General features: G+C 52.0%; 11 protein-coding genes across 11 annotated transcripts; 6 read left to right on the top strand and 5 right to left on the bottom strand.

Annotated features, from left to right (window-relative positions):
• Positions 1 to 1,403: 1,403 nt before the first annotated feature.
• GUITHDRAFT_47948 (hypothetical protein) lies at positions 1,404 to 1,601 on the bottom strand (the record flags this gene model as incomplete). Its single annotated transcript, XM_005840577.1, has 1 exon — positions 1,404 to 1,601. A coding segment is annotated over one exon (198 nt), but the record flags the coding sequence as incomplete, so codon positions are not given.
• A 3,800-nt stretch (positions 1,602 to 5,401) lies between these two features.
• Positions 5,402 to 5,908, top strand: GUITHDRAFT_64091 (hypothetical protein; the record flags this gene model as incomplete). The annotated part of the gene is made up of 1 exon (XM_005840576.1): positions 5,402 to 5,908. The coding sequence occupies one exon, from the start codon at positions 5,402 to 5,404 to the stop codon at positions 5,906 to 5,908; it is 507 nt and encodes a 168-aa protein (XP_005840633.1).
• Positions 5,909 to 5,982: 74 nt separating this feature from the next.
• GUITHDRAFT_150244 (hypothetical protein) lies at positions 5,983 to 7,148 on the bottom strand. The gene is made up of 5 exons (XM_005840575.1): positions 6,585 to 7,148; positions 6,454 to 6,527; positions 6,321 to 6,402; positions 6,240 to 6,271; positions 5,983 to 6,178 (listed from the first exon to the last, which is right to left on the bottom strand). Exons 1-5 carry the CDS (start codon positions 7,123 to 7,125, stop codon positions 6,110 to 6,112), a joined length of 798 nt encoding a protein of 265 aa, XP_005840632.1. The 5' UTR covers positions 7,126 to 7,148; the 3' UTR covers positions 5,983 to 6,109.
• Positions 7,149 to 7,758: 610 nt separating this feature from the next.
• GUITHDRAFT_150243 (hypothetical protein) lies at positions 7,759 to 8,417 on the bottom strand. The gene has a single exon (XM_005840574.1). The coding sequence runs from the start codon at positions 7,972 to 7,974 to the stop codon at positions 7,780 to 7,782; it is 195 nt and encodes a 64-aa protein (XP_005840631.1). The 5' UTR covers positions 7,975 to 8,417; the 3' UTR covers positions 7,759 to 7,779.
• A 2,151-nt stretch (positions 8,418 to 10,568) lies between these two features.
• GUITHDRAFT_150242 (hypothetical protein) lies at positions 10,569 to 11,577 on the top strand. The gene is made up of 2 exons (XM_005840573.1): positions 10,569 to 11,353; positions 11,404 to 11,577. Exon 1 carries the CDS (start codon positions 10,810 to 10,812, stop codon positions 10,999 to 11,001), a length of 192 nt encoding a protein of 63 aa, XP_005840630.1. The 5' UTR covers positions 10,569 to 10,809; the 3' UTR covers positions 11,002 to 11,353; positions 11,404 to 11,577.
• Positions 11,578 to 13,578: 2,001 nt separating this feature from the next.
• GUITHDRAFT_64178 (hypothetical protein) lies at positions 13,579 to 13,881 on the top strand (the record flags this gene model as incomplete). Its single annotated transcript, XM_005840572.1, has 1 exon — positions 13,579 to 13,881. A coding segment is annotated over one exon (303 nt), but the record flags the coding sequence as incomplete, so codon positions are not given.
• A 2,017-nt stretch (positions 13,882 to 15,898) lies between these two features.
• On the top strand, positions 15,899 to 16,104 carry GUITHDRAFT_41131 (hypothetical protein; the record flags this gene model as incomplete). Its single annotated transcript, XM_005840571.1, has 2 exons — positions 15,899 to 15,991; positions 16,036 to 16,104. Coding segments are annotated over 2 exons (162 nt in total), but the record flags the coding sequence as incomplete, so codon positions are not given.
• A 1,166-nt stretch (positions 16,105 to 17,270) lies between these two features.
• Positions 17,271 to 17,960, top strand: GUITHDRAFT_64135 (hypothetical protein; the record flags this gene model as incomplete). Its single annotated transcript, XM_005840570.1, has 1 exon — positions 17,271 to 17,960. A coding segment is annotated over one exon (690 nt), but the record flags the coding sequence as incomplete, so codon positions are not given.
• Positions 17,961 to 18,545: 585 nt separating this feature from the next.
• GUITHDRAFT_100628 (hypothetical protein) lies at positions 18,546 to 20,131 on the bottom strand (the record flags this gene model as incomplete). The annotated part of the gene is made up of 8 exons (XM_005840569.1): positions 18,546 to 18,679; positions 18,728 to 18,872; positions 18,930 to 19,083; positions 19,128 to 19,380; positions 19,650 to 19,719; positions 19,767 to 19,812; positions 19,866 to 20,052; positions 20,128 to 20,131. 8 exons carry the CDS (start codon positions 20,129 to 20,131, stop codon positions 18,546 to 18,548), a joined length of 993 nt encoding a protein of 330 aa, XP_005840626.1.
• Positions 20,132 to 21,987: 1,856 nt separating this feature from the next.
• On the top strand, positions 21,988 to 22,422 carry GUITHDRAFT_100627 (hypothetical protein; the record flags this gene model as incomplete). Its single annotated transcript, XM_005840568.1, has 1 exon — positions 21,988 to 22,422. One exon carries the CDS (start codon positions 21,988 to 21,990, stop codon positions 22,420 to 22,422), a length of 435 nt encoding a protein of 144 aa, XP_005840625.1.
• Positions 22,423 to 23,001: 579 nt separating this feature from the next.
• Positions 23,002 to 25,260, bottom strand: GUITHDRAFT_132741 (hypothetical protein; the record flags this gene model as incomplete). Its single annotated transcript, XM_005840567.1, has 6 exons — positions 23,002 to 23,136; positions 23,190 to 23,255; positions 23,315 to 23,387; positions 23,435 to 23,505; positions 23,551 to 23,602; positions 23,660 to 25,260. 6 exons carry the CDS (start codon positions 25,258 to 25,260, stop codon positions 23,002 to 23,004), a joined length of 1,998 nt encoding a protein of 665 aa, XP_005840624.1.
• Positions 25,261 to 26,672: the final 1,412 nt, after the last annotated feature.

Raw genomic sequence — 26,672 nt, 5'->3', positions numbered from 1 at the left:
GAGGAGGAAGCCTGCGCTGACTGTAGGCAACTCAGCCCAAACGTGTCGGAAACCACTCGAGGTCAAGCCGAGAGATGTTGAGCCGGAGCAGCTGGCCTCGAGCCCTGTGAGAGCAATCAGATGCTCCCTGCCTGCCTGCCTGCCTGCCTGCCTGCCTGCCTGCCTGCCTGCCTGCCTGCCTGCCTGCCTGCCTGCCTGCCTGCCTGCCTGCCTGCCTGCCTGCCTGCCTGCCTGCCTGCCTGCCTGCCTGCCTCCCTCTCCCTCCCTCCCTCCCTCCCTCCCTCCCTCCCTCTTTCATTGATCATCCTCTCCCTCCACTGCCTGCACCCCATCTTTGTCCTTCTCCCCTCTCTTCCCCCCTTCTATCCTCTTTCTGCTCCTTTTCTGCCCTCCTGGGATTCTCACTGGACAAGGTCGACGATAGGAAGAATCCACTTGCATCTTGAGTTGTTCAGATAGAACGTTGACTGATTGAAGTTATGGCTCTGCAAACTACACCAAAAATCAGTCCAATCCTCCTCCTCCCCCCAATCCCCTCCCCCCTCGTCCTCCTCCTTGACCTCATGCCCGTCCCACCTTCCTTCTCGCCATGCAATTTCCTCGATCTCCGAGCAAAATGGCAGGGAGCAGAGCTCTCCCGAATTTCCTGGCAGGCAAGCACACTCGCCCCGTCCTCGGGTTGTGGAAACACAAGTGAAATTGTTGTTGGGACAGCTCTTGGTCCCCGACTGTCCCCCAGCTCCAGCTCCAGCTCCAGCTCCAGCTCCAGCTCCTGGTGTGCACAGGTACACTCTAGAGGAGCACACCTCACCCGTCCATCCATCCTCGCACTCGCACTGGTCGGGGTTGACGTTGCAGTTGCCATGCCCGCTGCAGTTACCCGGGCACCTGAACGACGATGCCGCAGCTGAGAACCCGGAGAACTCAACGGCAAAGTCCGAGCAGAACACCAGCGAAACCTCCCTCACGTTCCTCCCCGACAGCTCTAGCTCTCCTCCCTCCGTCAGGTCCTCCAGGGAGCCGCAGTAAGTCCCGGCATACCCCGGCATGCTCGTCGCCCACGTGTGGCAGGGGAGCCCTTCCTCGTCCGAGCTCAACTCTGGGATTGAGCCCGAGGACGAGGAAGAGGAGGAGACCAGAGGCCCGTGGATCACGTGCAGCGCATCGAAGGGACACTCCTCCGCGCAGTCCGGCGAGCCGTCACATCCTGGCCAGAGCGGGAAGAACCAGCCGCTCGACTCAACCTCCAGCCTGTTGAGTTTCACCGATGTTCGCATCCCCGGGGAGGAGGAGACATGCCAGGCACATGCAGACTGACTGGAGTACTCGCTGCTCGCGTCGCAGCTCTCGAAGCTCTGAGTCTCCCCAACCTTGAGAACCACTTCGTTCACCTTGCCGCTCTCGCAGGAGAAGATCGAGCAGGCGTCTCCGCTCCACCCAGGGGAGCATGTGCACTTGGCGTTGTGCTCGTTGCAAGTTCCGTGACCCGAGCAACCACTCGGGCAGCTCTCCTTCATGCTGCAGTCGACTGCTCCGTAGAGATTGTCGCACTGACACACCCCAGACGAGCAGACTCCATGTCCACTGCAGTCGCCAGGGCAGGAGGAGGGACACTCTGCTTGTGTCAGAGCCGTTAGAGACTCTCCCGTGATTGCTAAAGCATAATCCTGCGAGGGAACGGATTGACTTCCCCCCCTCATGTGCGTAGATTCATCCACCACCACGCTGCTTCCATGCACGTAGACCACATACATCCCCGTGCTCGGCTGAGCCACCACCACCTGCTCGTTGTTGTTGAGCTGGTCGGGCCCAGCGCACGGGGCCTCCTTGCAGAGGTCCTGGTTGCCCAGCATGAGCAAGCCAGGCAGCTGAGCTGATGGGCGGCGGTAGAGGGAGAGATCGAGGTCGTTGACGAGAGCGATACCCGAGTAAGCCTGCCCCGGAGGGTCCGTCCAGGTCAGAGTGACCTTGAGGGGCCGGCCAACGGCGTCCACACGGAAGCAGTGCATGTTAGTCTCCCCGTCCCTCACCGTTGCCGTGGCTGTCTTCGGGTTGCTCTGCGCGAAGGCATCAAGGGCGATGAGGGAGGGAGAGCCTGTGATATCGGAGAGGGGGAAGCTGTTGGTGAGGTTGATCCTCCCGTAGCCGATCTCCATGTTGGGAGGCGACAAGAGCGTCGTCCCACGGCTTCCTCGCTTCCCTGTCATCGCCACAGCTCCGTTGAGGAGCAGCGCTCGCATCATGGCAGAGGAGGGATCGAAGCCCGAGGAGGTGCCGGTGGCGGGAGTCATCCAGAGGCCGGCATTCCCTGCTTCCGACAGGTACCTCGTCTGCAGATATTCCCTCGCAAGGGCCGACGCTCCTGCTGTGATGGGAGTCGCCATGGAGGTACCGGACATCCTGGCGAGGGCACTTCTGTCCTGGTTCAACGTGTTGCCGCACTGGTAGGTGTAAGGACGGCCGTCAGAGTGAGCAGAGAAGATGTCTTCTCCCGGAGCAACGAGGTCCGGCTTCATCCTGCCATCGGCAGTGGGACCGAGGGAGCTGAAATAGGCCAAGTTCTCCCGATTGAAGCCTGGGAAAGAGGTCGCGCTGCGCAGGGAGATGGTTGACTTGTGGTCCTGACTGATCCTCGTCATGTTGAGCAGCTGGCCGCCGTCAAACATGGAGATCATGACTGAAGGGATGGTGATGTCCACGTTGTTGCCCCCCATCGAGATCGGCTCTCCGTCAACATTGTTCACTACGATCACTCCGTCCGCGTTCATCTGCTGCGCGTTGTACACCTTCTGAACGAACGTGCACGTGCCTCTCGTGACGACAGCGATCTGATTTTGCAAGCTCTTCTGCTGAACCTCGCACAGCTCTCCTACCCAGGAGGAAGTCTGCACAGCGGAGGAGAAGCTGGTCGACGAGTCTATGGCTCTTCCAAAGCTCGCCCCTGCAGCGGAGAAAGATCTGCTGTACGTGCCGGAAGACAGCTGGGCTTGAGCAAACACCTCCAGCCGCCCTCCTCCAGTCAGAGCATCTCGCTCGTCCCCCTGTGTCGCCCCCACGGCGATGCAGTTCTTGCACGTGGCGGGCGATCCGACGGTCCCTTGTGGGACTGCGCTGTCCCCGTCGTTGCCCGCAGCAAACAGGATGAGCATGTCCGGGTTTTTGTCCACGTACTCGTCGACCTCAGCAGCCGTGATGGTGTACTCGTTTGACGAGTCGCCCCAGCTGTTGGAGTGAACTCTAGCTCCCAGCGTGTACGCCCAACCGAAGTAGTCAGACTGGATGTCGTCGGGGATGTCGAGCCCCTGGTCTGTGCGCCTGATCAGGACGGGGGGGCTGGCGACTCCAGGCATGTACACTTACCAGACCCGATGTCAAAGAAGGCGATGCGGGCCGCAGGTGCCATCCCCTGGAAGGAGCTGATGTCGGACGAGACGCTTCCTTGCGTCGAGCCGAGGATCGATCCCACCACGTGAGTCCCATGCCCACCTGACACGAGAGCATTTCACTGACAGCATCGCATTCATCTCCTCATGCTCAGTACCAGGATCATCAGCAGCGTCTGCCCATGAGTTGTACGACACAATCTTCCTGTGCGTGGTGGAAACCTGAGGCCAACAGTGAGCGGTGGAGCCATGGGAGCAGGGCAGATCAACGTCAGGGTAGAAGGAAGGCCCAGGGTTCCCTGACGAAGAAGAAGAATCCCAGAACATGCACGAGTCTACATCCAACCCGGTGTCGCCACATCCCACAATCTGCCCTGTCCCGCGAATGTTTGCCTGCCATATCTGCGCAACGAGGATCAGGTCAGTGCATAGCGAGCATGATGCTTCACCGGGGTATGCTCTGATTGCACGCACGCAGGACATTCGTTGCTGTTGCAAGGAGCACAAGCGGATCCGCCCTTGCCAGGCATCAGTCGCGCCATGACGAGAACGAGAGCGAGGCACGTACCTGTACGGTGATGGCTGCGTATTTGTTTCTCAGAGAGATTTGAGGTTTTGCCTCGATCCACAGTATGTCGTGCCTCTTGCTCACTGCTTCTGCCAGATCCAGTATGTTCAAGCTCTTGGAATTGAAGACTTTGATTGAGATTTTCTTGCTGTTCACAGCTTGGACTTGTGCGTCGATGTTCTTGGAGCGCAAGTCACGCTCCAAAGAAAGCTTCAGCTCCCCACCATTCTCTGTGAGCACCATCGCATGAAAAACACAAGTATCGCCACATCTCTCTACGCTTTCTTGAAGGCCCTTCCTTGAAAACTTGTGCTTGCTTTCGTAGGGCCCAACCCACATCACGACATCGTTCAGGCTCGTCTCAACGTGTCGGATGTCTTGACGTGTCATCGGCATCAAAAATGTGTTCCAAGGAAGATAACGCTCCATTTTTTTCCCAGTGATCTTTTCAAACCTTTCCCTGTGCTGTGCATTCCCTGCGTTGTAAAAATGCACCAGGCAAAGTTCAACTTCATTTCGCTCGGACAGGTGATACTTGGGAGCTCGAGTTCTCAGATGCTCGACGTTCAAGACTTCATTGCGCAGCACCACGAGTCTTTTGCTGCTACGGTGAGGCGCGTGACCGGGCACGAAAGCCAGACCAGAAGTAGCAATCTGCATGAAGCATGCTAGAGCAAGAATCGAATTGAGTCTGTGGTACATCGCTTCCGGTCATACAGGGTTTGATCTTCTCATGTTTTCGCCATGTTGCATGACGAGTAGTTCCTCTCCTCTCTCCATCATCGCCCAGAGCCGCGCAATGCCCTATCAACCCTCGCGCTTGCCAGCATGCCCGCTTTCCTTTCACCCCGCCTCAGACAATTTTATCCACCTACTGCAGATATTGTAGATTTTCATAGTACAATTACAACTGATTGTACAGAAAATTGTACTGAATTTCACATTTTCATACAAATATACAATATTATTTAGTAGTTACAAATCACCTCCCCCGTATAAATCAACTTCTCGCTCAAGTTTCCTACTGCTGCTGCTGCCGTCGGGTCCTCAATCCATGCTCTCCATCCCTTCCTGCTGCCTTCTCTTCATTCATCTCTTCCTATCTCCTCGTCCTTTGCTGCTCAAAACAACTTCAAACTCCTGTCATTCCACACTCCTGTTTGTTGTTTCGTATTTGTCAAGAATCAATCTCAATCACCTGCTAATGCAGCAATGATCTTCGTTTCCACAATCATCACTATGCTAACGCTTCCCTTCCTCAGACTGCTGAATGCGACCTACCCACTTGTCTTCTGCTTCCATCCACACGATGCGCAGTGCGCCCTCTCGTATCCTCGTGTCCACGCTGTTGTGTGCTACCTCAGCTCATTCCTTTGGTTGCAGTTACTTGGGTGCTCCCAGAGAAACACATCTGCAGCAACGTCAACGTCAGTTTAGTCGTGTTGCGTTCATGTCGGCAAAAATGGAGGACAGCACGAAAAGATACAGGCCATGTGCTGGGGCGATAGTTTTCAACAAGCAGAAGCAGCTGCTGTTGGGGGAGCGGAAGGACAAGGCAGGGGCGTGGCAACTCCCACAAGGAGGTATTGAGGAAGGGGAGAGCCCTACAGAGGCAGCTGCACGTGAGCTCTTTGAAGAGACAGGTCTGCGGGAGCCAACAGTCAAGACGATCAAGTCACTATGTGAGACCCACAAGTATGATGTGCCCGGAAAATCTTGGCTTCACAAAGCTGGATTTTGTGGGCAGGAAATGCACTGGACCTTGTTCCTTTACCCATCAGATGGGTTGCCTCCCGTGAATCTGAATGGAATAGGAGAGCCAGCAGAGTTCACGAGGGTGAAGTGGTCGACATGGGAGGAGCTTGTCCAGCGATCAGTAGACTTCAAGAAGCAGACTTACGAAGATCTGTCGAAGATTGCTGCTCCTGAAATTGAAGAGGTTTGCAAATCCCTGTAATGTATGAACGTGATAGACTCCTTGTGCGGTTTCGCTTGCGAATTCAAGGTGCGGAGAAAAAGCCTTAGAAAGGAGAAATTCATCATTCCTTACAACGCTATATCTCTGTCAAGATACACCGATTGCTATTGAGATCAAAGACGTGAACTAATTGTACACAAGAAGGTCAACGAACTACTTCGTCTCATCATATGAATATGCTCATGGGTGCGAATGTGCCCCGTCTGCCCTTCCTCCATGCGTACGGGCTTGTAAGCGGATCATACCCATCTGCAAGTAGGAAAGATTGCTAAGACAAGGAGGCAAAGGAAAGTAAAGACAAGGTACTTACCGTGAGGTTGCAACCGATTCCGCAGAGGATACCTAACACCTGGGTCAAACGACTTGACAATCAGAAGGTTTCATCGCATACCGAGCTTTTGCCGCCGGGGAATGCCTCGCTCCCAGATCCAAAACAGCATAATGATTCCAAAGATGAACCCCATTACTAGCCCCTGTCACGTGCTACATCAGGCACGATCACGCATCAAACTCAAGAGTGTTACAAGCATCATATCTGCTTGCGTTCCTTCCGCCACTTCTTCCATCACTCTATCCATCCTTCGTGTACCTCCAAACTCTGCGATCGAAAGGAACCAAAATCAGATCTGCATAATCCTCCAACATTACATGGCACCATCTCGGTTGTTGCCGTAGGCCATCAAAGCTCCATCCGAGTTCTGCTCCAGCCATTCCTCCTCCAGTTCGACGGCTTCAGCTTCCGATAGCGGTCGTCCAAAGTGGCCCCGGCGAGAATGAAATTGGATGCGTAGAATCTCAATCTCTGTACGATTAAACCCTGCTTGCAAAAGGCGATCAAATCCTCGCAGCTCATTTTCATCTGAATTTCTTTCCCTCCCTATGTTCACCCCGACCTCAGCTTGTGGCAGCTCGTCAGAAATCGCGGCATGCAAAAAGTCCCCGTCCTTAACACCATAAGAATTCAATGTATGCGAGTCTTCGAGCATCTTCCCCAAGAGAATGAGACGGATCTTCTTGTTCACAAGTCCTTTGTTTTCCTTCAAATGGTCTTTGAGTTGTTTCACAGTCCACGACCCTTCTCCCTCCACCTCCCATGAGTTTGTATCATCTAGCGTCTTGATCTTGATCTTGATTGAGTCATCACACACTTGTACTGGAGTGTAGTCGAGATGCCGCATATCTCGCAGCTCCGTCATCCTGCCTCGTTGCAAATGACCTGCACTAACAAGTTCAGTCGAGTTCGCAAGTATCATCTTGAAAACTTCTTCCTTTAGTGTGTCAGAGCCATTCTGGCCATATGACAGAGAAGCATCACGTAATCACTCACAACAGTTGCATGAATCTTAACCCCTCTGACGACAACACGCGATTGGACGCCCACACAAAGTCTTTCAACGAAAGGACAAGCAAGAATGATCTATAGCCTTCACAACATTCTCAGCCGAAGGCATCAAGAAAGTTTCCGGGCATCAATCAAGGAGGAGGAGATCAGGAAGGGAAGCTAGGGGCTTCTGTATCGCAGGGTCGCTCTGCCCTACTCGAACTGCATCGCTGCTCATGCTGCATAGCCTCTAAAACAGTTCAAGGCAGGGTAGTACCAGGTGGGTAGGGTAGATCAGGTTGATAAATTATCAAGAAGTACCCGGTCATTTTAGATGAAAGCACTGTACCACATAGGGGTTGATGTAACGATGGACTACCCCTACCCCTAAGGATGGACTACCCCGCCCTAACGATGGGGCAGTCCATCGTTACAGCAACCCTTTTTGTAGACCGCTCATCAGGCGAGGGACGGGATAGCCAACGGTGGCAGTTTGCAGGAATATTTACAAGGAACGAGCACTTGATCCTTAACTCTCAATCTTCAGGCTGTCAAGGTCTTGCTCGAAACTTCGCATCATCTTGCCCAGGCCCCACTGTTTTTCAGGCTCGGCAGCTTTTCTGGCCACCTGGAAGTCTTCAGGCTCACCAGGATTATCGAAGCTCCTTAAAATCACCTTGAGAGCATTAGGCTCGTCCTTCCCTTTCAATCTGCCACGGTCCATCGTTAGCCCCACAAGGGCAGCAGGCAAGAAAAGTCTTACTGGTTTGGTGTGCGGGAGTAGCTCTCGATCTCATTGAGGGGATATACTGCCGGCTTGCCGGACTACAATCAAGTCAACTCCGACAACAGCAGAGGAGATGAGCGCAACCTCAACATCATGGCGCCATTTAGCCAACTCTGACCTGATTTTCTTGACCTGCAGCAACGCTCCAAAATCATTCGAGGCAGCAAGGGGATGGTGAGCTGACCCGGTCCTGTGATCGCTGAAGCCCTGCTTGTGTCGAAATGATTTCCTTGCTTGATTCTGGCATGGAATCAGATATGAACTCACAAGGACATACCAAGTACCTTTGAGAGGGTGAAGCAGATTTTTGATGTGTAGAGCCAAGTTCTGAAGATATACTGGACTCTATCGTTGGTGATCAAATACACGATGTCAGCATTAGCCTCTGACACACTTTCTCTGATCTACCTCACTCTTCACGTCATAATGCTCATCCAACGGACGCGGCTTCTGAGCATGCAGAGCTGGACGCATCCCAGTTCGGAAATACCCTCCCGTTGGATGAGTGAGATAAGTTCCTAGCACAATCACGAAGATTAAAGACCGCAGGACAGACTGAAGAACGAAAACATGAGACTTGAAGCTTCTTACCTTGCTCCGCTTCCTCCATCCCTGGCAAAACTTGTCCGACACTGTCCTGAGCTGGAACCGTTCGATCACCCAGCCCAACATCGCTCCAGCTTCGCGATTTCACTTGCATGTCACTGTTTCCTCCAAGAGCTGAGTGCGCGGTGACAGATCCCTCCTCGCTTCCGACGGGACCTTCCGTGAACCAAGGAGGTCCGGTCAGCCCACCATATCTCCCCGTTCCAGGATACGTCGTCCTCATTACCCCGTTAGGGTTCACAATCGGCAACTGTCGCTGTCTATACATCTCTCGGGGATAGATGGTAACGTTCTCATAAGTGTTGGGCTGCAAAGAGTTTCTGTAGATGTAATCGTCCACTATCTGATTGTCGTCCGGGAATCCTCCTGGCCTTAGCGGCCTGCCGTACTTGTTCCGCCCTCGATCACACGCAGGATGATAATTCGGCGATCGACGGTCTGCACTGCAATTGACGATGCGGTCCTTCATGAAAGGTTCGTGCTCGTACTCATACTTAACGCGCCTGCGCTCAAGCTTCCTATCCTCCCGCCCTCCAACTCCTGGCCCGTACCTCGTGTGAGTGAGCGTGCACTTGTCTGGGTCGGTGCACGGTGCGAAGTTGTCGCTCTCGTAGAACATCTTCGGGAAGCCCTTGCCCTCCACGATGTCTAGCAGCGGATTATCCTGCCCTTCCTCGATCAGTGAGGCATTGACGTCAGAGTCCATGTCGCGTCCGATGACGTGCTCTCCGAACGGATTCGTGTTCTCCACAGGCTGTTGTTGCCCGGCAAAGTTGTTGGAGTTTTCCGGAGTTCGCCAGTATCCCCACGTCCCATTCGTTTCCTGCCGTCTCAAGCTCAAGGACCACCCGAGGCCTCCTGAAGAAGCAGGTGCGGACTGGCTCTGTGCCAAGTTGATCACAGACATGCTCGCTCTGTGAGGGTGGCGCAACAGAAACTGGCGCTGGAGCTCAAGTTTGTGGTACTGCTGCATTTTCTGCTCAATCGAGTGAAGAGGCACTCTGCCATCTGCATCCGACAGACGCTCAAGATCTGTCATGAGAGAGGGGTGGCGATTCATGATCTGACTCAAGTGCCTTATCACCTTCATTCTTGCCTCTCGCTTGAATTTCAACCTGCTGGCGACCTCTCTTTTCTTCTTGGCTACAAGTTTGTTTCTCTCCTTCTCTAACAACTTTAGCCGTTGATTTAGTAACCCCTCCACATCAGATTCCATCACACTGTCTTGGCCGTTTCCTCTTGCTTTGCTGTCGTGTCTCATCAAGTTCTCGTCAATTGACATCATGCCGACAGGTGTCTGGTTTCGAAAGTTGTTCAACCCTATGGCCATGATCCCGAGAGATAACACCATGAAGGCAGCAAGCAGGAGTTCCTCCCGCCTCTTCTGCTTCATGCTTCCTCTACTAGTCATTCACAACGCATCTTCTCGCTATCGGCTCTTCCTTGCCATGCTGGGATTAGGCGACAGCGCACAGCCATGCCCCTTCGAGGGGGTTCAAAAGGCAGAAGAACAGTATACATTAGTTCAGCTATTTGATTTTTGCTGCCTTCTTCAGGATACTTCGGCCCGGGGCAGGCTTGCCCGGCCCGCCGACCGTACCGGCCGGGCGACGGACTCCGCCCGGCGCGGCGAGCCGCCAGACTCCGGCCCGGTGCCGCTCATCAAGGCTGCGTACTAAGAGGCCAGTACGGTACCTATGATCGCCGGAAAGGCTCCGACCGACTGACTCTGTGACTCGGTCGCGGCACCCGGCCGCCTTCACGAGTTCAAGTTTCAAGCCTGACTAAGGGGAGACTAACGCAGACCAAATTCAATTTCGCAAATCTTGAAATAATTCGTTACGTGAAACGGTTTGAAACATAAATAGTTGTATTCTGAGAGCTAAATATAACATCAAATATCCAATTTTACCCTCATTTTCTTCGCGTTACAACAAGATGCTGCCAAGGCTCCACCTACCGACGCACAGAAGGACGGAGGAGGTTGAGATCCTCCAGTTTTCCTTTGCAGAAAGCAAGGCTATCATGTGTACTAACCGGGTTGTGTATACCATACCAAAGGAATCGACGGTTCTCAATGCATAGTATCCCTTGCGAGTGAAATAACGTGCAGCTCTGTACGACTCCATTCCTTTGATACAATGCGGTTTAATCAGTACTCCTTCAATGGCACCGATGCATCTATCAAAAACGCCACGAGAAGATTTCATCTTGAAGCCTGTGGCGATGCTTTGCAAAGCATTTGTGTCCTTCAAATCAGGATATCTGATGCGCAAGGGACGGTCACAATTCGAGATGGCCACAAGTACTTCATTCTTGCGCACAATCAGAGACTCAATGGAAGTGATGAATATTTAAGTATGAGCCACCTGCCAGCCATCTGATTATCATGGACAGTTTCAACTCCTCCGTGATACACCCATGTGGACTGCCCCTCCTTCCATGTTCCTCTTTGCCAGTAATATCATTACGAATGAGAGACAAAAGATGTTAGAATGCAGTGCGAGACATTCGATAGAATATACGAAATTGATAGTCACTCAAAGTTCTTTGAAACTTGTACCAATCAAGCCTCTTCCTGCTCATATTCCTCTTCGTCCAGTTGCCGATCCTGTTCCCTTTCCGAAGATATCTCTTCTTCTGCGGTGGACCTAAGATCTCAGTTTCGTCACTGGACGATTCGGAAATGCTTTCTTCTCCATCACTGCAGGTAAATTCATAATCATCCGACCCATCATTGATGGGTATGTTATCCACCAGCGACATGCCCGTCCCGCCTACCATGGCAGGGAGGGGCGACGAAATTCGGAAATTGCAAACGCATCGTTTGAAATTCAAATATAATGAACTTTTAGTTGGATTTCAATTTGCTTTTTCGACCTCGAGCGCGAGTTGACTTAAAATTAGTACCAGAATGAAATTGAATTTGGTCTGCGTTAGTCTCCCCTAAGCCAGTGAGCCTCAGTTCGCCAAGTTGTGGCTGGCACACTAGGACGCTAGCCTAGTATCTTGATCTTTGCTCGATGCCTACATTCACGTGGCAAGCAACAAGCCATCAGTTTCACTAACAGTGACTTCCGCTAGTAACTTGTCAGACACAGGGATGAGTCGGAGAGTCCGCGGTTGGAATCCGGGAATGAGTGCATTCTCGGCCTGAGAAGCCGGAGCTGGGCTCAACTTAGGAGTTGAACTTCGATGCCGCCAAAGGACCTGTAAGGGAGGAAACTCTCATTCGGTTTGTCGCAAAAGAGTGAGACTGGTGCAAGATTTGGCCTCGTGCAAATCTCTGAATCAATTGACTGGTTGCCTTGTGCATGTCTCGGCAACACTCCATAAGCCAACTCTTATTTGTGAAAGTCAGGCTACAATCAGCGAAATGAGGATATGTCATTGAGCTTTGTATCCAATTGATCTCAGGATTGAGGATGGATACTTCGCAACTGAAGATGGTCTTCTGAGGTGTATCAGAGACTTTTGTTGAAAAATGGTAACCAAAAATTGACTACTTAGCAGTAGCCCATGCAGTGCGCAAGTCTCTGGGCATGCTCTTCCTCTCCAGGAAACATACCAGGCTTCCAAACGCCTTTAAACTGTGGCGACAACAATGTCAAACAGCGGACAAAATCGCCAAGAATAAATGATTCTCACGTTGTCGGGAGGTCCCATTCTTGTATACAACGATCGAATTCCCTGTTTGCATAGAGAGCAATCAGAGCATGAAAACAGTCATACAGCATGGAATCAGAGGTACGAACGTGCTAAAACACATCACATCAAGCAAGACATAACTCCATCTTTGAAGGCAACCCACGAACACAATGGGAAAACTGACAACAGAAAACAGAAGAGGGGGAGCAGGAGAATTGCGTACATGGAGCCCATTATCTTCCTCGCGATTCTTGGAGTGCTCAGAGAGGAGTTGAAACATCTGCAATCGCACTGGCTTTAACCACAACCATCTCCATCCCACTTTTCGCCATTACCGTCTATTTCCGGGGTGGATACACTACCGGTGGTCGGGATATTACATTCTGAACATCAATATGACCCTACTAAATTCATTGAAAATAGGGGGTACTCTTACCACCCCACCTATCGATGGTAGAGAATTCATGGGATGACTGATTTATGTGGTACAGTTGGTACCCCCTCAATTGACCCCCGTAGGTTGCTATGGATAGACACCGGTACTTCATGAATCGATGGGGTTTGGAACATGAGTAGGGTGGTTGTAATGGCATTTGGTAGGGTGGGTAGCAAAGGTACCATTGCCAGACGCGGTGGGTAGTCACCACAGTAAACTCGATTTCAAGAGGGGTGGGGTAGTATTTGTACGGTTGAATATGTATGGATGTGTCTGGGTCATCCTGGGCTCGAGTGGGGTCATACGATCTGTTAAGACAAGGGTACTGGGTGTCCCTGGGGTACTTGACGGGTGGGGTAATCAAGAAGAAGGGTGGGGTGGGTCGTGGACTTCGAGATTTTCATGGCAGCAGAGCTGCAAAGGTAGCAGCATGCCTATGGAGAAGAAGCAGAGGAAACACGCGATGGAAAGGGTGAGCGAAGCTGATTGCTCATGAAATGGCGAGGGTCTCTACCTCCGGATGTGAACAGGCATGCAGCTCTCCTTCAACCCGTGAAGAATGACTCCGCGATTGTCTGGGAGATAGGGGGCGCTAGGTGGAGATGGCTAACTGAGTCAGGCCCGCTGCTTGATTTGGCCCTTGGAATGCCGTAGCCAGTGGGACGTCTCCAAGTACTGCTATGGAAGAGTCTCTTTGGTGCGGAAAAGCTCCTGAAGGAGCGCAGCATGTCGTTGGACCAGGTGGTCCCAGGAAGCTTCAGCATCAACAGGAACAGCAGCAGCATTGGAACGATATCTTGAGCAATGGTAAGTCGAATTTCAAGCAATTCAGATTCGAAGATGCTGCCATCATGGCAGCACGAGAGTCTGGCAACAGTGAGATTGAGGCGTTGATCATGAAAGGGCTGGCTGCGGCCTACAGTGGATTGGGCCTGCATGACAAGATGGTAGAGTATGAAGAGCAAGCATTGAAGATAGCGAGACAAGCCGGAGACATTGAGTCTGAGGGAAGATCCCTCTGTCGGCTAGCAAACATATACCGAGACTTGCAGAACACAGAAAGAGCGATCGAATGCGCTGAAAGTGCACTGAACATTGCGAAGAGGATTGGCGACGGTGATATGGAGCATGAGTGTTATTTCACTATCAGCGTGCTTTGTTCATCTAACGGTCAGATCGGCAGAGCGGTTGAATGCGGGAAGAAAGCTCTCCAAAGAGCGAAGCTCCAGGGAAACAAGGATAGGGAAGGCAGCGCTTACGGGTGCCTAGGGATTGCATGTAGCTGTTCGGGAGAGCATGAACAAGCTGCGAAGTGGCATGAGAAATTTTTGTCTGCAGCCCAGGAGACGCAAAACTTATCTGCTGAAGCACAAGCCAGAGGCTACCTGGGGGCAGCATATCTAAGCCTAGAGAAGCTTCCAAAGGCGCTTGAACATTTTGACGCCTATGTCACTCTTTCTCGCTCGTTGAGCGATACAGATATGGAATCTAGAGCTTTATTATGCCGATCACGCACCTTTGTTCGTATGCGACAATCGAGAAAAGCGGTTGTCGATCTGGAGGCAGCAGTGAAAATTTGTAAAGAGAGTGGAACGATCTCTTTTCCTGGTGAATTCTCGGAGCTCCTTGAATGTGTGTATTGGTTGATGGTGCATGAAGTGACAGAATCTACTGCGAACAGCTCCTCACAGCTCGAAGGGTGTGTTGTAGACCTGGAGATATTTGTTTCAGTCGCTGAGAGAATGGGAGAAGAAACGATCCTCGCGAATTCTCTTAACCTGTTGGTGAGCGCGTACATGGCAGTGGGTGACAATAACAAAGCCCTCGAGACTTGTAACAAGGCATTGGAGCTTGCAAACTCCAAGCAAGACTCAGAACAAAGCATGAAGATCTCTCAGATGCGGCAGCTAATCCTCAGCCATGCTCCCCTTTCCTTGATATGCAGTCCAGTTTCAGCTGCACTGGCAACCAGTCCCGGTGGAATCGTTTCAGTAACGTCTCCGCAGGGCTCAGGAATGGGGCACTTCTCTCTTACGCCTCCAACTATTTCTTCCAATGCGAGGACATGGTCGAGCGAAGAGCTTCCGTGGGACAAATCATTCAAAACGTCGTGCGCAGAGCGAAACGCGGAAGCAGCTGCAGAGCCAACGACTGTCTGTGGTTCAACTCTACTTCCAACATTTGCCAGTATTTTGTCTTGATGTCAAACTTGAGCCAACCTTGATTCTTTCTTTCTAGGCTCTAGCATCTCGTATCCTGTGCTCAGTGACCACTGGACAGCTACGAACTCCACGATAGGTCGAAGTGCCGCTGAGATGTTTGAATTGCTCATGTGCTTCACAGAGTGTCGCGTGCGCCTTGTGAAGGTCAAGAAGAGTGTAAGAACGTCTTGTATACCGCAGCCCTACTGATAAGACGGACGAAAGGTGTCAATCGGGGTAAAGCAAGCGACTCTTAAGTTGGGAAGGGCGTGGCATGAGTTGAAGAGCGACGGAAAGGTGTGGTATGTAATGCTTAGCATGAACGAGTCAGACGGCATTGAGGCAAAGCGATCGAATGTATTTGTTTCAGTTCAAAGTGGCCGTGAGGTATCGATCTTTCGCTGTCCTAATTTGTTCTTACAGTTTTTTTTTTGTTGTTGTTTTCAGACACTGTTTTCACATCACATTCAGCATGAAACAGGTGATAAATCTTAGAATATTGTGCACGTTACAAGTGTGATAGCAGATGCTCTAATGGGAAAAAGCTTGCTTGTGAATTGGGATCAGCCGAGCACGGCAGTGTACAGCGAGATTGTGGTGTCCATGGAAGTGAACCTGCAAAACGGAACGATTGAATTCTGGATCAACGAGGAAAAGTTGGATTTTGTTCTGACTGGTTTGAATGGAGAAATCCAAATGGCTGTACAGTTTCATTCCTCTGCTGACAAGGTAAACCATAGGGCTTCTCCCACACGAACTGACGGAAGATCTCAGGTTGAAATCCTCCGCCCATCAGCATCCCGCAAGAGTGGAAAGAGCTCGAGCGCCAAGGGGCTGCAGAGGCTCAAGGTCGAGGACAGGGTGAAGATCTTGAAAGAGAAGGGAAACCTCGCGTTCAAGTCGCAGGATTTTCGGCATGCCGTGCAGGTGCGGGTAATGGTGCGTGCTAGCCGACTCTGACGTCCGCCAGATCTTCTCATTGGCCTTGAAGCTGGCGCCAGACAATCACATCCTGTACAGCAACCGCTCAGCAGCTCACCTGGCGCTGAAACATCACGAGAAGGTGCGGGAAACCACCCGAGGCCTCAACGTTGACAGCTTGTACAGGCCTTGGGAGACGCTGAGTCAGCTCTGAAGCTGAAGCCGGATTGGTCAAAGGGGTATCTTCGCAAAGGCGATGCAATGAAGCAAAGTGGGCGGCTCGAACAAGCCCTGGAGGTGCAATAACCCATTCAGCAGCTGCTCAGCTCCGTACTCACTGACTATTCAGGCGTATCGAGAAGGACTAGCTGTGGATGAAACTTGCCAGGAACTTGTAGAAAGAGTCGCGGCTGTTGAGAAACAGGTTCGGCTTTGTAAACGTTTTGTTATTCTACTTTGACTCTTATGGTAGCGTGAGTTGGAAGCAGAGGAGATGAAGGAGCGTGAAAGGCAAAAAGAGGTATGAGATGAAGATAGCGGAAATGCTCATTGGGGATTTTGATGCCAAGGTTTCACAGATTGAAGAGAGCAGGCGTGCTGCAGAGGAACAAAGGAAAAGGGCTGAGGCAGAAAAAAAGGCCAAAGCCCTACAGGAGAGGGAGAGGAAACGACTGCTTTACAAGCAAGCCCGGCAGAAGGAGAAAAGAGAGATGCAGATGAAGCTTGCCAAATTCGCCGCTGATGACTCATCGGTAATCTCGAGCAATGTCTTGAACGAGTCATGCGAAGACGAGTGGAGGCCTCGCTCTATCTCTCTCTTGCATGGTCCTGAAGTTCACGACGATTTACAATCCGCCTGTGCATTTGTTGAGGAAGGGAAAGATGTTATTTATGAGGAGGACAGGGATATATTGGGGGTGGGCTTGGCAGGACCTGAAAGGGAGAGCGGCGTGAAGAATGTCTGGGTGAATGGATCGCGGAATCTGTTTCATCAGGCTGGCAGTTGCGATGTTGGAGTTGGAGCGCAGAAATCAATGTCGAGAGGTGAGGAGACGACACCAGAAGCAGTTGCGCCGGCTCATGTTGAGAGTAACGAAGGACTGGAGGATCGTAGACATGCAGATGTCGAGACTCCTCCTGCTCCATCTGACCCTGACGGAGCAAATTCTTCATCCAGTGCCAGGGTTGAGAATGCGCAGCAGACGATCCCAGCAAGAAAGTGGAAGCAGAGGAGCATCAGATGGAGAGACAAGCTGGCGAAACTGGCGAGTCTCCAAGACAAGGACGTGCGAAGTGTTGGGGAAATTGTCTTCAGCGCTGACGTCAGCGCCAACAGCTTCTACCACATCGATCACGGGGCGAAAGGGACTCTGGTGTTTGTGGGGCTGCACAAGAACGGGACCGAGTGTGCGATCAAGCGCATGCAGAGGCTTCAGGTCACTCGCAACATAATCCAGGAGGAGGTGGCTGCGCTCAATCATGCCGGGCTTGATAGATGCCCCTACATCGTAGCCTACGAGGCAGACGCGCAGGACGAGAACTTCGAGTACCTCGCGCTGCAGCTGTGCGAGTGGAACTTGGAGGAGTACGTGCAGGAGCATGGGTGCATCAGGGAGGTAGAGGTGCAGGCGTTCGCTCGCGACATGCTGCAAGGGCTTGCATGGCTTGCAAGGGCCAACCAGGTCCACCGAGACATCAAACCGCGGAACCTCCTCCTCGACACCAAGGGTCGACTGCTGCTGGCAGACTTCGGGCTGGTGAGAGAGATCGGCCACAATGCTTCCTCGGTTCACTCGGGGGAGGCCGGGACGATGGGGTGGATGGCAACTGAGGTGCTGGCCGCCCTAGGCGCTGGATCGGGAGGGAGATGGAAGCACAAGTCGGACGTGCAGGTGGCGGGGATGGTGATCTTCTACATGCTCACGGGCGGGAAGCATCCCTTCGGAAGCAATGCCATCACCACTCAGTTCAACATCCTCCAGGGCAGGATCGTCAACCTGGAGCTGCTCAACGGGAGCTTGCTCGCAAGGGACGCGGTTGAATGGATGCTGACGCCGGACGTTGACAGCCGGCCAACCGCCATGGAGGTGCTTGAGTGTCATCCTTACTTCTGGACCCTCTCCGACGGCTCCCTCAACCCCGAGAAGTGCGCTAACTTTGTCGCCCACATCGCCATGACTCACCAGTGCCGGCACCCCGACACGTTCCCAGCGTGGCATGAATTTGACACGCAGGGCTGTCAGGAGCTGTTCGCCCCCCATGGCGACTGGAACTTAGCTGGAGCCATCAATGCCAAGATCATAGCGAACAAGCAACGCTTCCAGCAGAAAGCTGAGAACGGCAAGGAGTACGTGACCAGCTCAGCTTGCGACCTCCTGCGGCTGATCCGCAACATCCTCATGTACTTTCCTCCTCCTCCTCCCTCCTTGTCTCTGAATCTGCTGCAGGCATCACACCGACGACGACCGAGCGCTGATGGGGCGAAACAAGAGCGCCGCGAGCTACATCACTTCGCGCGATTGGTTTCCAGCGCTGCTAGCTCGGATCTTCAAACTCGTCAGGACTTCGGATCTCCGGCGGCATCCAGATATCATCAACTTCTGCTCAGCATGAGCTGGGGCCGGAAGCCCTCTCTGTACATTACATGAAACTTGCACAGCTTCATCCCTTTCTACAGTACATGAAACTTGAAACTTTCAATCCTCTGCTTTGTCCGTGGCAATCGAGGCCAAAGATCCGCTACGTCGTCGTAGGGCCGGGATTTGGTTGAGTAGCTGGATGGGAATCTTGAGGACGAAGAGCAGGTCGCTGGTCAGGACCTTCCCCTCACCTGCATGCCATCAGGTCACTCGACACCTCTTGCAGCCTCTGACCCTACCAAATGCATCTGCCATGAACCAAAGGGCCTCTGTCTCTTGCATCGACATCTTGAGTTGGATCGCAGAGATGGTAGATATGAAATCTCGCTTGTTCACCATCGCCTGTTGGTCTGTCTGCGGCAAACTCGCTATGACATCGGGGACCTGAGCAGGTTGAGCTCCTGCCCTCAACTTCCAGCTGACCCTCAGCAACAAACTTACCGTCATGTGCATCCGTCGCAGCTCGTCCCAGAACTTGGATCGAGCTCTCTTGACGTTGTCGAGGGTGACCGCCAAGGTCGATCGGATCTCCTCAAGCCCAGCGTCCACCACCTCTTGAGGAGGGAAGAGAAACGGAGGATTTCCTCGCAGAAGTCTGCAAGCATCATCACAAACACGCGTGTTGAGCTGCGACATCACAGTGCTTGTAACGATGACAGGTAGCACATGGTGCAAGGCAACGTGGAGATGTGATTCTTCTCGATGTTGAGGGTGTTGAGCCTGCAAAGGTGCCCGATGCTCGCTGGGAGTCCTCGGAGACGATTCGATCCTACAGACAACTTCCTCAAGTTGGTTAGATTGCCCAGCGACATCGGCAGCGATGTGAGTTTGTTGTAGCTCAAATTGCATTCGACCAGTCTGAGCAGCCGCGTGCAGAATTTGTCCGGCAAGGCTGCAAGAGACTCAAAATGTGACAAAGCATCGAGAACAACCGACACATGTACACGAGGAGATTGAGGGAAAAGGGGTGGGTGGGTGATGAAGAGAGGACGGGAGGAGGAGGCCAGAGGGAAGGTGCTGGGTGGAGAGGGCAGAAGCAAGTGGTGGAGAGGGCAGGAGGAAGGGGTGGAGAGGGCAGGAGGAAGGGGTGGAGAGGGCAGGAGGAAGGGGTATAGGGGGCAGGAGGTCTGGTCGGCTGATCTCTGTATCTCCTACAACAACCTTGAATGTCGTTGGACCTCATGTCGAGCACTTGAATGTTGGAGTTCCGCATCAGAATGCCATCTGGCACCTGCGCCTTGGCGGTCAGGGCTCGGAGGAAGTAGCAGACGCTGAGACCTCGTTGAGATTCTTGCTAAACAAGTCGATCCGATGTTCTCCCTCCCTGCCATGGACGTGAGCCAAGACTCTCGTCCGCCCACCACCATCATGGCATACACTCTAGGCTGATTTCCAATCAGCCCCTTGCTCGGATCATGCTTCTCCTCGGGGTGCAGAGGTTCCGGGTTTTCAAGGCCCTGCAAGTCTCTGATGAGTTTCTTCCTCCGAAAGGACGCCCTCCAGCTGTTCTCAGCGATGTTGAACATGTCACTCTCAAGCTTGTCTGGTTGCTTTCGCTGCGCATCTGAAACATTCATCACATCATCGACAAGCGCAGAGAGAGATACCAGGGAATTGAAATGTTTTAGATTGCGCGAACCCATGCCGAGGCTTGACTCTTTGACGATCTGATGGTAGATGTTTGTTCTTCTCAGAGGCTAGCAAGAGCTTGCGATATTGTTCTTTTAGCTCGAAAAAGAGCTTCCGCTTCTCACGTCCTCCTTTCCTCAGAAAATCTTCTTTTAAATGTTCGTAAACAAGTGAGACTGGATGTGCTTGCAAGCTTTCCGACTTCATAGCACAGCCCCTGCTTTCTGACATGAGAAAATTCTTCATCGCAGACATCAACACGCCTTACACGGTAAACTCCTCTGCCCTGGGGACAGCCAATGCGTCTGCAGCGTGCCTGCTGCTTTGCCTCCTACAGAGCTCAAGTCACTCAAGGGCGGGCCTTGACCCTCATGGATGATTCATACAAGAGTCCCATCAGGGAGTGGCTCTGACTAGTCGAGAGCCTCGTCCTTTGGTTTCCTTCCTCGGCTACTTGCACTGCTGGCCAGGAAGCGCAAGGAAACCAGCTAGAGCTCGTCCCTGTCCTGTTTCCCGCCCTTCGGCAGCTTCTTCTTGAGCCTGCATCGCTAGCTTCCATCACTCTTCGCCGCCCCCGCACTGCTCGTCTTCCTGGAGCAAACAGTGCAACTTGTTCTCTCACCATCTCGATCTACGACCCAATGCTGGTTCTGCCTTCTCATCTTCTCATAAGGTGAGTTAAAACTTACAGTGAACGCCACCGGGTGGCGGCGCGGCCCGGGCCGCGGACCGACGGTGCCGTCCGGGTCCCGGGAGCCGCCCGAGTCAGTCCTGGCCCGGGCCGGGCACCGTGACGGAGTCACCGCCGCTCGCCGCCGCCCGGCCCGGGGGCCGCCGACGGTACCAGAAAACCCTGACTGTTCCCAGTGCAAAGCCTTGATGCGGATCCGATTCCGAGTTCGGAACAAGGAAAGGCAATATAGACTCTTCCGAAAGTCTATTTCGGGGGCGCGCGACGGCCGGGGGGGGTCCGGCGCCAGGCGCCGGCAGCTGCCACAGCCTTGAAGCCTGCCTTACTGGGCCGGCCCGGTAGTACTACCCGCCGTAGTAGGTCAATTTTCGGCGGCGCGGGGGTCCGAGGCCGATCCGTGACTGCCAGCGGCGGCGAGTCAGCCTCTTTCAAGTTTGTACCCCGGAGGACCGCCGGTGCGTCCCGCCGGGCACTGCACGTACGGCGTCCGATCACAACTTGATACCGTCCGTGACGGTCACGCGGAATCAGAGTCATACCTCGGATCTCAGTAGAACTTCAGCGATGATCACGGTAGTTGTGACCGGGCTCAGATGATATCCATGGACCGTCACATCACAATGATTACTCACTCCAGGATCCGTGACTCAGTGACTCGTGACGGCCGCGGGATGATGGGGCAGAAGATCGCACCGCACCAGTCTGAGCACTCAGGAGTAGTACCAAGGCAGGCGCAATGAGGGCGGGGGATAGGGGTTCACAGTGGGTGCGTCTGCTGCCCGTTGTGAAACCAGGCCCAGTGACCCTGAAATATTTTCGATATTACGAGAAGAACTTTTGTACCCAAGTTGCGAAATGACTTGTTTAACCTCAAATATTCACTCAGAACTTGAACACTTCTCACAAAATAATCTTTAATATTTTCAAGTTGATTTCAACTTGAGGATACAAAGGATAAAACCAAACTACAAGTCGCAAAAAGGTACTTCCCTACCCCCTTTACTCTTCTCTGTTATATCCTTTGAACCCTGCGCTGTTGTTCCTCTCCTCGCTCAACTCCCTGCTGGTGACCTCTATTCGCTGCCCCTGATCTCTTTTCCAGCCTGTCTCTCCTCTAACCTCTCTTCCCCTCTCAAATCAAAACTCCCTGCAAGAACCCCCGATATCGATTGCGTGACGATGTCAGACTCTGTCACCACCACCCCTCAGAACGTGCTTCTCTTTCCGCGAAGAAAGACAGGGGAACAGCACATCATGTACAAAGGAAGAAGGCCTTTAGCTATAGACCTGCCAATGTTGGAGAGCTTCTACTCGATGCCTCAGATCCGAGCTGCGCGAGGTTTGGGCGTGTCTCTCACTGCCATGAAGCACATCTGTCGCAAGCTTGGCATCGATCGCTGGCCATATCGACGCCCAAAGAAAACTCGAGCAAGGAAGCAGAAGACTCTGCGAAAGACCACTGCGAGTGAAAGTTCTGCTTCAAAGAAAGTGAAACCACGAAAGCTACCGCCTCATGCCGCTTGGATTGAAAGCGCTCTGCCTCTCAGCAAGGAATGGATAGAGTTGTATATCAATTGCCTTGACAACACTCCAGAGTTTAGCAATGATGCATGAAAGATACAGTCAGAGTGTAAAGAATCTTTCATGTGTTTGAATCGTGTGCTTGTGTTAACTATTGTAGACATTGTTCTTCTCCACTCAAGGGTTTCCTTTTACGAATCAACTGTGCAGGAATTTTTGAATTATGAATACAAATATAATGTTGATTTGTTCTGCATCAAGACACGCCCATTTGTAGATCTGCACAATCTTGAAAGATGTACGATTCGATTCGAGCATCGCATCCGACGTACATAAATGTTCTTACATGACAACGAGCGTGGTGCAGGGACTACATCCTTTTGCATCCCCAACTTGTTCACTTTATATCTCTGTGATTTGGCTTGAACCTGTCGAGCTTGGTTCGGGATTCCTCTGCAAGAGAATCTGTAAGTTTCCGAGAAAGGATGCAGGTCGTCATGGAATTCATCACCGAGAATGCGATGGAGGAGCTGTTCATGATCATGTAACAGATGGATATCAGTAATAAATTATGATGAGGCATGCCAAACCCTCATTGAATTTGCTGCTTGAAATTTTATTTGCAAACTAATATTTCGCAACGAAACCCTTTCGCAAACAATTGTCAAACTACTAAACTTCCTCGTCATTCGTTGGCCTTCGGAGTAGTTTATACTCAACATCCTTCAACCATCGCGTATTGTAGTCATCCTGAGAGCGCATGCCCAGAGTGCTGTATGGCCTTCTTGGCTGTGCGGCTGAATATGGCTGCAAGGGCAGGTGAATATTCTGATTCCTCCCCACTACTTGTCGACGTTTACCTTGAAGATACTAGACTTTCCAGCAGAGAATGTCTTGACTCGATCTTGATGGTTGTCTTTGATCAACTGTGCAAACTCATCAGACTGAATCCAACATGACTTGAAACCATCAGCAAAAGATTTACATCCTCAGACCCATTTTTGGCCGTGCTGTCTTTTGCAGTTGAAAAAAATTCCCGCAGATGCTTCGCTTTGAAACTACACAGCCATGTTACGTGGTGATCTGATGTATCTTGTCAGGTTACCTGTGTCTGCTCTTATCGTCGCTTGCATAGGCTTGTCCTTTCAAAAAGATGGATATGTCATCAACTTCTTTCTGATCGAAAGTCATGGGATGAACTACAAATACTGTGGCATTAACCTGAAGCAGTTTCTGTGATGGAAATTCGGAGTATTCTAGGCTCCCCAAAGACCTGTCAGACAAGGAAAATCGAACATCAAAATAGACAGGATTGATTGAGAGATCTTACCCTTTGGCATTCTGGGAGAGTCTCTCATTGTGCGTTCGAAGCAACTGATCATCAGGTTGTCGAAGATTCCGCAGTTCATTTAGCAGCAGATCTTGATTCTTGAGAGCTGCTTTCTTCTGTGTTTCCAGGTTAACACAGGTCTTTTCAAGGCTCATGACGGTATCTCTGAGAGCCTCATTTTCATTTCGCATCGATGCATATGAAGGATTCAAAGAAGATTGTACGCAATTCATTTTTGCATTTTGTAATGCGTGATTGACTCCAAGCAGTTGCTCGTTCTCTCGCTCTAAATTCTGGCATAAGTATTCATACGATTGATACTTGTGCTGTAAGGCTCTTGCGTTTGCTTCGGTATCCTTCAGTGCTAAATTCAAAGAGGCATTGAGTGCACCAAGCTCATAGTTTTTGAAGGAAAGATTCTCAAGCTCAGACTTCAAAATGGAAACTGTTCTTTCAAGCTCCAAGTTTCTTTCTGTTTCACAAGATGTTTTTCTTAATTGTTGGTCTAAACTGCTTTGCAGTTCTTGCAGCCTATTCTGCAGCAACTGATTTTCATTTTCTTGCCTTGAGATCACCTCGTTCATTTCGTTCTTGAAGATGAGTGAAGTCTTCTCTAGTGTTTCAATTCTGTTCTCGTATTTTGATACAGTTGCTCGAATACATGAATATTCATTCAAAAGTTGCTCAGTTTTCGTTGGCAACAGACTGTAGTCATCCACATTCATAAGTTTGCAGCACAGAATCAACCAATTTTCGGTCGTTTCCAACCTAACCTCCAGAGAAGTACAATTTTTCTCAAGTGCCTGCAGAGAGTGGGAGCAATTTCTGAGCTTCTCTTCATCCACCTTATGCTGTCGATCCAGTTCTTGCAAACAGGAGGAATATTTTTCTTGGAGAGAGGCATAGTCGTGTGAAAGTGCGTCAACCTTACCAGGCAGATCACTTATACTGCATTTCATGAGAGCAGAAACTGTTCGAAGGATATAATCTGATGATTCTACTTGAGCTTTCAATTTTTCGCAGGCAAGCAATGACTCAGTACTCTGATTTGAAGCCATTGTAAGCCTTTCTCTGCACTTGGTCAATTCTTTGTCTTTGTCCATGAATTCCAGGCTTCTTCTGTTCAATTCAGATTCAAGCAGATGCGTTTGCTCCTCGAACTTGTTGACTTTGCTCTGCAGAGTTTCAATCAATCTCTCCCTCGCTCTTGCTTTATCGTGAAGGGTCGAGATCTCAATCTTTGCTTTGCACAAGGCTTCATGTGTCTCGGCGTGGGCAAGCTTTTCTTTCTCAACAAGCTCGAACTCCTCCATTCTCGCTGCTGCGATGTCATTCTCGATTCGACCCATCGCCTCTATCGCCCTACACTCCACAAGATGACTCCGCTGACGTGCTCGAATCTGCTCTACCTCCAAGCTACTCAATATTTGCATCTGTTTGGATATCCATTGATCCATGAAACTAGAAAAACTTGATATTGCTTGATCCACATACGTAGCCGTCTCAAGCTGCCAGTCGTTTCTGTGGGCCTCGAGTTTTCGCAAACGAGCCTGGTATTCTTGCAATTCCTGCATGAGCGCATCCTGAGCTTCGACTGCCATATTCATCCTCGTCTCGTTTGGAGCTGCTCCAAACAGTCTCAGGCTTCAACCTCCTGGCAGGGCTCGTCAGACGGTCCTCGCTCCCACTTCTGCCTCCTCTGAATGTCTGTCCGGCCCTACGCGCTTCACGCTAGCCACTGCTTGCTAGTAAGTCAAAGACAGAGGCGGGCTTACAATTTAAGTTATCAGCTACGGCTCCCGAGTCCCAAAATAGCCCGCCCGGGCCCGCCGCTCAGCGGCTGCAGTGCCAGTGGCGGCCTTTGAACCGGGGGGCGGCGGCGGCCTACTAAAGCCTCCGCCCAGGCTGCGTTGACTCGAAGCCCGCCGGCCGCTGCCAGCCTGGCACCTCAGCGGCCGGCTGGGAACCGTTGAACTGAGTGACGCCGGGTACCGTACTGGTGGGCTGCCAGGCTGATTTTTAACTTAACTTTGCCAGAGTAAAAAAGGTGGGCCTGGTTGCCACCGTGGACGGTCCGATCTTCAAGTTCAGAGTCTCCCGGACCGGGAGTCCGAGCCTCGTCTCGGAGGCCGGCGGGCCGCCCACCGTGGCCGCCGGCCGGCGGCCCCGCGGCCGCCGCCGGCCACGGACGGTCACCGGGTGCGGCGGTCAGTCAGCCCGGCCGTCGCCTACCGTAACCGTGAACTTCAACTCAGAGGCCGTCCGATCCGATCCGATCACTGCCACGCCGGACCGTCCGAGGCTGCCGCGGCACGCCGCTGACCCGGTACCCGGTCACGCGGCGCGGCGGCCGCCGGGGGCCCGGGTCCGAGAGTCGCCGCCGTCCGATCCCTGAGCCCGTCGTCGTTGTAGACGGTACCCCGCGGGGCAGGCGGGGCAGCCCACCGTGCTGCTCCCCTCGCACGGTGACCCTGGGTCGCAGCGGCGCTGGGCGACTCATGATTCTGATCAGACTGTACGACGGTCACGGTATGATCCGGCCGGCGCCGCCGGGCGCCGCCGGCCGCGGGCCGGGCCCCCGAGGCTACTTGAATCATGGACTACAGAGCACGAGTCTGCTGCAAGCTTTAGCTTCCTGGAGTGGTGATGAGTCAATCAAAATAGGATGAACTTAACTCAATGGTGCCTTGAATGCCATGATTCAATGTGATTTGCCCACTGCTGTCCCGAATAACGGTGGCCACATCAAACTTCATCGATACCATGTGATCTTCAATCAGTAGTTCTAAGCGAGATAAGACATAAGAAATCACTCTTGATTCCGACGAAGGTGCGAGTGAGAGTAGTGAACGATCAAAGATTTTATCAAAATTAGAAACAACAAAATGAAAACATGTATTTATACATGCAGTTGTCTTTTGTTTCGGAAAACAAAAAGAGTTGCTCTGCAAGATCTGAACCAAAAAGAGCAATAATTTGGAGAAAAGAAGACTAATTACAAAGATTGAAAGAA

Source organism: Guillardia theta (genome assembly GCF_000315625.1).
Source record: "Guillardia theta CCMP2712 unplaced genomic scaffold GUITHscaffold_5, whole genome shotgun sequence".
NCBI lineage: Eukaryota > Cryptophyceae > Pyrenomonadales > Geminigeraceae > Guillardia > Guillardia theta.
Note: the sequence above shows the minus strand (reverse complement) of the source record. Positions and strands in the feature narration are given on the sequence as shown.

Excerpts from the sequence above, each read along its gene's own strand:
- GUITHDRAFT_150243 (XM_005840574.1), bottom strand. The coding sequence starts at position 7,974 with ATGGACCGTGGCAGATTGAAAGGGAAGGACGAGCCTAATGCTCTCAAG.
- GUITHDRAFT_150242 (XM_005840573.1), top strand. The coding sequence starts at position 10,810 with ATGGCACCGATGCATCTATCAAAAACGCCACGAGAAGATTTCATCTTG.
- GUITHDRAFT_150244 (XM_005840575.1), bottom strand. The coding sequence starts at position 7,125 with ATGACGGAGCTGCGAGATATGCGGCATCTCGACTACACTCCAGTACAA. Across the intron at positions 6,528-6,584 it reads CTACGGCAACAACCGAGATG|AGTTTGGAGGTACACGAAGG; the intron begins GTGCCATGTAAT and ends TTTCGATCGCAG. Across the intron at positions 6,403-6,453 it reads CGCAAGCAGATATGATGCTT|GGGCTAGTAATGGGGTTCAT; the intron begins GTAACACTCTTG and ends AGCACGTGACAG.